Source organism: Glycine soja, chromosome 17 (assembly GCF_004193775.1).
Source record: "Glycine soja cultivar W05 chromosome 17, ASM419377v2, whole genome shotgun sequence".
In the NCBI taxonomy this organism is placed as follows: domain Eukaryota; kingdom Viridiplantae; phylum Streptophyta; class Magnoliopsida; order Fabales; family Fabaceae; genus Glycine; species Glycine soja.
The window spans coordinates 9,494,469-9,505,839 of NC_041018.1; the positions used below are offsets into that span (position 1 = coordinate 9,494,469).

The 11,371-nt window shown below is 36.2% G+C and overlaps 1 protein-coding gene across 2 annotated transcripts; it reads right to left on the reverse strand.

Moving 5' to 3' along the window:
• Window positions 1-6,118: 6,118 nt before the first annotated feature.
• On the reverse strand, window positions 6,119-10,170 carry LOC114393282 (probable inactive receptor kinase At2g26730). 2 transcript variants are annotated; one of them, XR_003662523.1, is made up of 3 exons: window positions 8,724-10,170; window positions 6,987-7,713; window positions 6,119-6,856 (listed from the first exon to the last, which is right to left on the reverse strand). XR_003662523.1 is itself a non-coding variant. In XM_028354559.1 (2 exons), the coding sequence occupies exons 1-2, from the start codon at window positions 10,006-10,008 to the stop codon at window positions 7,046-7,048; spliced, it is 1,953 nt and encodes a 650-aa protein (XP_028210360.1). In that variant the 5' UTR covers window positions 10,009-10,170; the 3' UTR covers window positions 6,716-7,045. The 2 variants fall into 2 exon arrangements, 1 of the variants encoding a protein (XP_028210360.1); XM_028354559.1 differs by having other exon boundaries at window positions 6,716-7,713.
• Between the last annotated feature and the right edge of the window lie 1,201 nt (window positions 10,171-11,371).

The window sequence follows — 11,371 nt, forward strand, 5'->3', positions numbered from 1 at the left end:
GCTGTGAAGATATAACAGGAAAAAGAACATCTCCTTACAAATCAAATAAGAGAAAGGTTATTTTCTTTTCTTTTTTCTTTTAAACTACATGTATATAAATATTTTTGAAACTGGATTAGTTTTTTAACTACCAGTAAAAAGGGATGTTTAAGATTTTAAATTTGCAGAGGTTGAGTGGAATTTTGAGTGTAGGACATATAGGTGTAGTGCATTCTTAATTAATTTGGTACTGTAAATAGAAATTAAATTAAAATATGCTACAAATCAAATTAATAACATGTAAAGAAGTTAACAATCAACATGGGATATCGATAAAAATCAAATCAATGACATTTATACTATTATCAAATTAAAATATGCTAGTCAAAATAACATTTAAGTTACTAAATTGCCTTACCAAACGCAGAAATTAATTTAATAAGTTTTTACGGGACTAAATTAAGAATCTATGACATAATACTAAATTATATGTTTAAAGAAAAAAAATCTAAGAAAACTAATATGTCTAATGAGATAGTATTGTCCAAACAAATGCTTGCCCGAGTGGGTGAACCAAAACACGTGTCTTTCCTCCCAGAATCATATCTATTTGGCATTTCGGAATGAAGTAATATATCCTTTCCCTAAACTTTTTACAATAAATAAAGTTTGTTCTGTGAACACCAATAATTTGAGCGAGTAGATTGTTTCATGTGCAAGCAAAGTCCACAGGCTGGCAGTCATAGTTCAAAATATTTTAAATTCTATCGGATCTTAACTAAGAGTATGTTTAGACTAAAAACCATCTAATTTATACAAGAATTCTGTATGGAAATGATTGGCCTGTTCCCGCCGTTGAACTTTGAGGAGATCCTAACACATACGCACACATGCACTAATGCACTCTTAAATGTAGCCTTGACCCAATGCTACTTCGGTTGTTAAGCTGTTACTATATATATAGTAAAATAAATGTTCATCGTGCTTTTTGTGATAATGATCTTAATGATTAAACTATATTCCTTATAAGGGTTCTCTTTTCTACCTTGTAATAAATCCAACTACAGTAAACAACAGTTGACTAGGATTTGTATTCAAAACAATTACGGGATAATTTGATTTTTCTTTTAATTCCGTGTATTTCCTTCTACTAATCCTTCTAATTCAAATTTGCTTTAATTTACTCAGAGATGGCCTTTGCAACTCCATTATTGTCTATGTTTCTCAAACATATATACTTGGACGGCAAGAAAGCTATTGTACTGTCCTGGTCGTTGATGATAACCTCAATGTATTGGAGAATAATTAAGGTTTAATTTCACTTTTAGTTTATTATGTTTTGTAGTTATTTTATTTTAATATATTAAATTTTAAAAGTTTTATTATAATTTTTTATGTTTTTGAAATGTATCGTTTTGTTTTTTTTTCTCAATTTTTCGTTTGAAAAGTTACTGTTTTGTTAATTTTTAAATTTGAAAAAATGACAAAAATTATATATTTTGAAAATATAAAGAATCATAACGAAAATTTTAAAACTTAATATAACAAAGTGAAACATAATAAACCAAAAGTGACAATTAATCCAAATTTAAACTAGAAGTTAACAACGTAACTTTTTGTAAGGTCTGTGAGTAAAGATCTCCATTGTTGGGCAAAGTTGGGTCGGGTAAATACAATATTTCCCATCTAACATTTTCAAACAGGTTAGTCAAAGACGAGCAATGCAAAGAGGGATCAAATGGTGTGTTTCATTGGAAGATGATTCTGATTGGCCAAACTGATCAAACCTCATCCACAATCAAGTGTTATCGATCTTCGTCTTCGCCAACACGTTGCTGTCCATAGTGGCAATGAGACGATTGTTGATATTAGGTGAGACGACAATTCTGACCACTTAGGGTAGTTGTGGTGGAGATAGAAGCGGAGGCGGGCAACAATCTTTTTGGACTGACAACAAGACACAAAACGATGGAAGAAGAATAAACCCTTACCTATTGTGATTGAAAATTATTGGTGAATGAAATTATTATTATTATTAAATAATTAAATTGAACGAAAAAAATAATAATAATAATGTGAAAGTGAATGTTGTTGTTTGTAGTTTTAAATTTATTTTTTCTTCATTTACTTAGTGTTTTTATTTTTTAAAATAAAAATGACTTGTGACAATTTTTAGTTGTCATTATGTTAACTATTTTAAAATTTAAAACACTAATGGACACTGACTTTCTAACAAAAAATTAAAAAAAAGACCAAAATGATGCATTCCAAAAACATTAAGGATCGAAATAAAATTTTTAAAATATAATGTATCAAAATAAAATATTTGTAAAATACAATAGACCAAAAGTGACATTAAACTATTTTAAAATTTAAAAATTAACAGAACACTAACGTTTTTAACAAACAATTAAAAAAATATATCAAATTGATACATTTTAAAAATATAAAGGATCAAAATAAGACTTTTAAAATTTAATATATCAAAACGAAATAAGTGCAAAACATAATGGATCAAAAGTGACATTAAACCAATAATTAATGTATTTTGGAAGAGATATAAGGTTGGTGTAATGATGAAAGAAAAAAAAAAGAAAAAAGATTGCGAGTTTGAATCACTCCTTTAACAATAATTAATAATATTAATAATTAATATTCACTAATAAAAAAATAATGTATTTTGAAGTTGCGTGAGTAATTCATGACCTGACTTTAATCTCCAGCATTGCAAAAAAAATTAAGTTAATGTATTGAAATTAATTTGGACATGGTTTTTGCAGGGGAAAAAAAGTAATTTATCTTATTTTATAATTGATGGTATAAACATAAATTCAGAGGAATTGCATAACATTAATCCTCATCTGTCGACAATGCCAGCTAAAGTAAAAAAGAAAAAGGGTCGCACCTTGCGGTTTTTGTGGGCTCATTTGGTCTGGCTGGTTCACACTTTATCACCCAAAAGGCGAAATTAACCCTATGAGTTTCTAAAAGTGCATTTTTGACTGTGAAATGTGAAACCGACAAGAATGGCACTTAGGAAGGAATTACGTGAAACGACTTTACATACACACTTATCATACATACGGTTTGAATAGTTAAAGTGGTTTGCAATGAAACTCAAGAAGTGAATCACCATCAAGTGTTCATCCAATGCTGTGATGACAAGCTCTCATTAACGCACCGTACCAAAAGGCTTTTGCTTTATATAGAATCTAAATTCTCGAGGCAAGTCTCTAATTACTTTATGATCTATAGACATACTTTTTCCTTGTATGAGCCGCAAAATAATAGCGTTTGTGAATATGAATTGAATAAGCAGCCAAATATACCACAGGGATTCTCTATCGTATATTTAATATAGCTTAATGTCACTAATCATTTTAAAACTATTCTTTTCCTGAGTAGTTACACTATTTCATTATAAGCCATTTGGCATGTTACTTTTCTTCGTTTGCCTAACTCATCACATCTTAATCCATAAATGTTAATTAAATACATTTGATGATAAGTTTAATGCATTTTTAAAATGACATAAACTAATATAAATAATAACTTTTTTTAGTAATTCATTAAAATAAAGTTAATTCAAAATTTAAACTCTGATATCGCATTATATCCATTAGTCATATGTCATTCATCTCAAATTAATCTTTTGTTTCACTTGGTGGAGACAATATATTGAATGTTGTATTCTATAGTCGGTTCTATTTAAAATAAAAATTATACTCTCTAAGTTAAGTATTCCAATTTATATAAATAATTTGTTTGATCTAACATATCTAATTTAAAGTAGTTGCGTTGAATGGACTTTTCATTTCTGATATATTAATTGGTTTATAAATACTCTGTATAAGAGATATCCCGAAATCCTATTACTTTAGTCGTCTAAACCTAAAAAGTCTCCATTGTGGGACTCAAAAGTAAAGGGGAAAATAAAATATCAAACTCCGTACAAAAACTTGTAAACAAATATTTTAACGTAGAAGTTAAGCCTGGAGAAGGTATTTTGAATGTTGATTTAAAGGAAAGATGAACAAGTAGTTATTTCTCATAGCTAGTCTACTACGCCACACCATATAAAGAAAGAGGGTTTGTTTTTATAGTACAAGTAAATTTCAACAAACTTTTATAAGTATGAGAAATAGAAGAAAAAAAAATGCAGAATATGTATCAGTCGAATTTGAATTCAGTCCACCCTCATCATGGATCTAGTTTACACCTCGTACTTGCACCGAGTCGGTGTATTTGGTGAAGGTAATATGAAAATAAGGAACAAATGGCAATCACTTATGACACTTACATTCACGCAATCAGACATAATTATATCCTCTAAAATTTAGCACTACTAGAAAAATGTTAAATAGCGACCGAAATCAGCAACCAACAAATAAGTAACTAAATTGGTTACAAATGACAATGAATGTCATATAAAAGAGTATAAGAAGAGAGAGGTAAACCTAACCCTACTCTCACTCCTACATCCTTAATGCTCACTCTCTAAGTTAAGCGTTGAAATTATTTTGTAGGAACTCCCGACACCTAAGGAGGACGCCAGTGGGTAATGGGGAGAAGGTGCTAACTTGAAGACTTAAAAGACCGTCGACAGTCGCACTGAAGCAGATTCATAGTCGATCAAAGTATTACAATTTCTTGATAATTACATATAAAATGAGTGCAAGGATGAAAAGAGATGAGGAAAGAAAATACTAATATTATAAAAAAATATATTATATAAATAGTATAACTCATAAAAGTGACAATAATTTAATTGATTTAGCACACAATAGAAGTATTGTCCAAAGCCACTTGAACAAATTATTGATAGTATAATTATTCAACCCTATAAATTGGATGTTCTATATCACTATAAGTCCATCTTTTAATTAACACAGTTGGGGTTACCTTTCCCACGGTTGCGTAATATATAGTAGTATATCTATCTATCGCACATGTAAACTTGTTTTGTCAACTCAGGGGATGATACATTAATGCTTCACTTATTTTGTTTTCTTGGATAGCCTTATCATACAATACATGTAGACTTGGTTGTCAACGTAGAGGATGATGCATTAATGCTTCATAGCCTTATTATTGATATTGACAATGTGAGAAGTAACTCTTTGGAGTTTGGACCATAATAAATTATGAGAACTAGAACAAGTTAAATTAATCATCTGAATTAGGACAAAGATTAAAGCTAGCCGACACACATGACAAAACACAACAACCACAATCAAAGTGATGAAAGGAACAGTTCATTTTGCGCCCGAACATTGTGTCTTTGCCGATGAGGGATGTGACTCTAACGCGAGTGAAACTTTTCAGTACGGACGTATATAAAAACTGAACTCAAATTTCCGTAACATATGGGGCGCTTATAAAGTAACTCTTAACTGTGAATCAAATCCTTTTTAAATGAAAACAAATACAATCTCACCTGAATTTTACAATCGAAGATGAGTTCAATACGAAGATAAGTCAATCAAATTATTCATTTTCTTATTAGAATATTTAGGTTTCATGCTAGCAACCAAGTCTCTGAACATATACCTAATTGTATTTTTTATCTTGTCTTGAATTAAATACAATAAGTATATTTCCTTAAAGCATTATTCATATATTAGACACATAAAAATACATTCAGTTCATTTATAACATTTAAAAAAAAACTTTAAAATTATCTAGCTATGCCCTTATTTACACGTCCAAAAAAGGACAATTACGACCATTGCCATTTTTTCCCACGTGTCAGCTTCTAGGTCTGAATGTGAACAGAAAGCGACGGAACAAATTGCTAGGCATTAGCACGTCCAGTTGCTTGCCAACATATATGTCGACAACAGGAACAGTTCTTTTTCCAAAGGTTCAGGTCACTGGTAATATAGAAACTAGTTTTTAATAATAAAAATTGTTTATTAAAAATTATGGTGAGCGAGTGATTAAAAACTGGTTTCCAGATTACCTCTGTCCGAATGTCCCTTAGATTGAGAATTCTGTTACTAATCCTAATTCTAATACAGGTGCATATCATACGTAAATGAAGAGGAGAAAAAACAGCAATCATAGGACAAATTAAGAACATGTGAAACACGCATGTGGTTGGTACGTAAGGAAGATGTGTTTAGAGTGCAAAAAGGGATTAAGGGAACAAGAAGCTCTGCGAAGGAAAGGTTAGTCTACTGATCGAATAACTTACCAGTTGATAAAAATAAACTCTTTAAAAACACAAGGATTTTACGCCCAAGGGATAGATTAGATTATTTAGAGGGGTCCATAATCTCATGCATCGACGGCTCTCAAACCATGGTTGGGTCAAACGCTCTTCTTTATTTGTCAGAACTCCCACTCCAGCCAGCCTGTTCTCCACCCTTTTTCCTCACAAATGGACACCCACACCAAGGGCAACCATGTAATTTCTCACTAAATTTCTTTCCCACCACTTCCGGTGCCCATGTGAGTTACCAACACGTGAATTCAGACCACACTCGCACCACCATAGCCACAATCCCATCAATCATCTGAGGTCAATGCTGATTTCATTCATAATTGATCAAAAGCTGGTTTGGTTTAGTACCCTGCTGCGTCATCGATGAACAAGTGACGTGGATACACAATTTTTGCAATGATTTTGCAACAACAGCCCTCCTCGCTAGGTCAAAAAAAAGGATGCACAAGCTGACCTCGTAGTAAACATACGACAGTCGTATCTAGACGAATTGAAAAGGATAAAGCTTGATTTGGGACAAAGGATAACAATTATAAATAATAACTTGAAGAAATTAAGAAATGAGGTAAATTTCATGAAATGGTCAATCTGAATCGGTTCATTGAACTCACTCCCCCCCTCCGACTGCACGAACAATTTTCAAACTACCACCTGTAAAAATCATTGGAATTTAATAAAAGAAAAAAAAATGAGAGGGAAAAAATAGACAGGAACTGGGCCAGTGAAGAAAGAAAGACGCGCGCCATAATTCACAATATTTTTTGTAAGAACGACCCACCACCTTGTGTTGTCCTTTCCTCTTTTTTGAATTTTCATTCAATCAACAAGTCTAGTAATTTGTTAAGGTGTGAGTGACCTAGGTGGAGTCCTTGACTCTGGGGGTGGTGTGTGACCCTCGGATCCTTTGGAAGGGTCATCAGAAGATTGTCTCAAGCCATCATCTGTCTCGCCACGGTTAATGTCCTCAATCATACGCACCACGTCTTGCATGCTAGGCCTCTGATCCGGCACAACGGAAACGCACGCCATAGCAATTTGCAACAGTTGAACCATCTCCTCCTCGATGTTTTGGAACCTCATGAGCTCCGCATCGAACACTTCTGCGGTCCATTCTTCACGCACAACTGACTGAACCCACCTGGGAAGATCAATGCCCTCTTCCCCGAGCGAGGCTTGGTTTGGCGCTTTTCCCGTTAGAAGCTCCAGCAGCAACACTCCCAAGCTGTACACGTCGGACTTGAAGCTCACCTTCCGGGTTTCGACCACTTCGGGTGCCCGGTATCCCGCCACACGGTTTGACGGGGCTCCGTTTCCGAACAAGGGGTTGAGGCCGAAGTCCGAAACGCCGGCATCATGGTCGGGTCCCCGGAGGAGGATGTTGGAAGATTTGATGTTGCCGTGGACCACCTTGCCTGCCACATGGAGGCATGTCAGCCCTCTTGCTGCTCCTAGGGCTATTTTCATTCGGCTGTCCCAGTCGAGTGGTGTTCGCCCAGACCCTCTGCTCCCTGTAATAACAATATCAATGCTAATGTAGTTAGTCAAGTGATTGTCATTTCCCTATCTATATATACTAATTAAACACGTAAACATAATAATGCTCTTTTTATCCTTCCCTTTTTAGCCGTATATCATATCACCATGCAATAATTTCATCACAACACATAAATCTAAATGTGAAAGACATGAGCAAGAATCAGAGGTCGTGGTTTGTGGGAATTTTCTTTTGCTTGGACTCAAATCAACCGTTTCAAAAGCAAACAAAGCAGCATGCTCGCGGTCCAAAATGACTGTGTTCTTTATTAGGTAGCTAGGAAGGAAGGAATTACACGTTTTCTTTCTTTATAAATAATGTCGGTGAGACCACGCTGGTAATGGTATCTCATGAGTGCGTGTTGTTGGGGGGGAATGGCAAATTAAAGAAAGACAGCCTCACTCATAAGTAGAGAATGTTTGCTCCAGAAGCATAAGCGCAACAGCGCACTCTACGCTGCTTCAGAAACTTACCATTTACGATTACACTTCCAATTAAACAATCCTCCCCCATTGATTAATTTAATATTAATATAATTAACATGATGCCACTAATAATACAGTAACACACGGACTACCCACCTCCATTATCATCTTAGAAAGCAGCCCACTGCCCACATAAACGCTAATCACACAACAAACACTTCACTATAATACCAGCACACGATTAAAATATTCCCAAATTTAAAATAATCTTAATTCCGCGACAACAACAGCTGGAGCAGCAATTCAGCTAAATTAATTAAATACCCACAAAAAAAAATAATGTCAATTCCTCCAAGACAAAGGAATATTCAATTTCCCGTATGAACACAACGAAATGCCGGAAAGGCCAAGAGCAAACAAATTAAACCTAGTATTCCTACACTAGAACAATCAAATTGCATGAATTCAATAATTAACTATAAGCACACACAATTAAGCAGCAAGGAAAATTCATCAAACAGAAACGAATTAGAGATTTCAACAACAGATAACATCGTACCGTGTAGCAGCGCAGACAAGCTCCCAGCGGACATGTAATCATAAACGAGCAATTTCTCGTCCTTGGAGAAGTAGAAGGCTCTGAGAGGAACCACATTCTCGTGCTTAATATTCCCCAGAACCTCCATTTGCGTCTCGAACTCTTTCTTCGTCACCACAACATCCTTCAGCCTCTTCACCACCACGGTGGTTCCTTCCTCCAGCACCGCCTTATACGAAGTCCCCACGCTACCCTTCCCCAACACCTCCGCCGAAGCCCTCAACAAATCCTCCAAATCGAAACTGTAAATTCCCCCTTCGAAGAACACAAGCTTGTTCCTCTCCACCTCCGCCGAACCCCCGGTGATATCATCCTTCGACGACGACGTCCCCGCCTCCGCCGGCACGCTATGCTCCTCCACCACCGCCTTCGGCGGCTTCGCGGGCTGTCTTCGCCGCCGCCGGAGACACAGCAACAGCAGCAGCAGCAACAACGCCAAGCCAAGAACGGACCCCACAACGATTGCAACAATGGCGCCGGTGGAGAGCTTCTTGGACTTCTTACGTGTCTTCACCGGGGTTGAATTCTCCGACGGAGACGGCGCCGGCGCCGGGAAGAAAGGAGTACAGTCCTTCAACGGCGGTCCGCAGAGATCTATGTTTCCGACGAAGGAAGTTTCCGGAAACGCAGAGAGTGTCTCGGGGATTGAACCGTTGAGATTGTTATATGAAACATTGAAGTTAACAAGCCTGAGAGTGATGCTAGGGATTTTACCGGAGAAATGGTTGCGTTCTAAGAAGAGGCCAGTGAGGTGGGTTAAGTTGTTAACAGAGAAAGGGATTTGGCCGGTGAAATTGTTGGAGGAAAGATCCAAGCGAGCCAAGCGAGTGAGGCGAGTGAGACTCGGAGGGAACTCGCCGGAGAATTGGTTCTTCTGGAGGTAGAGGCTGCGGAGGAAAATGAGGTTGGAGAAATCGGAAGGGATCTCGCCGGTGAGGGCGTTGGAGCGGAGGCTGAGGATCCGAAGCTGGGTTAAGCGGCCGAGTGTACCGGGTGGGACCCGACCCACTAAATCGACGGCGGGTAAACGGAGCGAGTAGACGAAGGAGCGTGACGCGTCGCATTTCACGCCCACCCAGTCGCACGCGGATTCCGAAGCGTTCCATTGGAGACGGTTCGAGTGTGGGGTTTGGGAGAGGAAAGAGAGGAGGGCTTGCTTGTCCTGAGTCGGCTCCGAGTTCACTCGGACACTCGAACTCAGCTGCAGCAGGAACAAAACAACAACAACAGTAATGAACAACGCCATTGGGTAATGGATAGGGGGGGATTGGTTTGTTGAATCGGAATTAAAGAACAAGATGGAAGAGGAATGGGACACTGCTTACCCGGCGAAATGCCATAAGAAAAGGAGTGGTGGGGAATTCTGGAGTTTGGGAAAAAAGGCTAAAGAGGTTTTTCTTATGTAAATCTGTTTATGTAGTAACAAGGTTCAATGGTACTAGTACAAGAAAAAAAAAAAAAAAAAAACCACTGTTCCTGCCGCTGGTACTAAAACTCCTTACGTTTTTAACTCTAACGATGTGGTTTTAGTTTTACAACGCTTTTCTTTTCTTCTTTTTTTTTTTCACCGCTCCTGTTATATCCCAGGCGCTTTTGTCTCCCGTGTATACACGGTTATTTTTTCTTACCAAGGTTAATTATGGTGGATTGAGAAAAGAGGAGGGGAAGGAAAATTCCTAATATGACCGGCTTCAAAGCAAACGTCGCATTCAAGGGGACTAACAACTGCTTTAATTTAATGTTCTTTCTTTATTTTTAATTACTTTGGCATTGGTATGCCAAAGAGGCAAAACAAAAGGACAATAAAAACAAAGAGGGTGTTTTGTCGCTGATGTGTTATAGGTTAGAGGCTCATAGTAAGATTTTGGGAGGGTTAAAACTTTAACCAAGGTGTAAAGATTGTGAGAGAGGAATGGCTTCTCTCTTCTTTTTTTTTCTCTTTACTTTTGGGTCCACACACTGTGAAACGTATGTGTGGCGTGGCTAAACGGATGAAATGTGGGTCTGGTTTCACCAAGCCGTTTGGGTCCGTCAAAAGGTGGAATTGGCTTCTTGAAGATATTATGAGCAACTCTTAATACAACTCAGATAATTAATCTTCTAGTTTTGAATGAACGTTGAGCTTTGACTTGCTTAGATGGTCGGTGATCAACCATTTTGATTAGAATTGATTGAAATTAATTAGGAAGTGGACAGTTACGCTTTAGGTTTGAATTGACCACAACAATGTCAGTGTAATGCGGTCGTATTAAATGGCTCAATAAGCATTCATTTGTGCATTTAATGAATTATCGGACGCGTTTCATTTTACATTTAAGAATGTCTCAAATTATATTCATTTTTTTATATTAACATTGAATACTTTTCCTTCAAATTTTAATGAAATTTAATACTAATTTTAATCTCTCTTATTTAAATTTAATATTTTTTTCTTTCTATATCACCTTTAATCTTCAAAGTTAACGCCGTTAATGTTACCCCTAACGTTGCTAACGGTGTTTGGTTGGTGACATTTTCAAATACAATTTCCTTCCATTTGGAACTTCAAAAAGATTTGTAATTTGATTAAAACTAACGCATACTACTACTAATAATTTTTTACTACCACA

Bases quoted from the DNA above. Each gene is read 5' to 3' on its own strand.
- LOC114393282 (XM_028354559.1), bottom strand. From the start codon at position 10,008: ATGGCGTTGTTCATTACTGTTGTTGTTGTTTTGTTCCTGCTGCAGCTG. The intron at 7,714-8,723 runs GTACGATGTTAT...TTGTTATTACAG, and splicing joins CTTGTCTGCGCTGCTACACG to GGAGCAGAGGGTCTGGGCGA.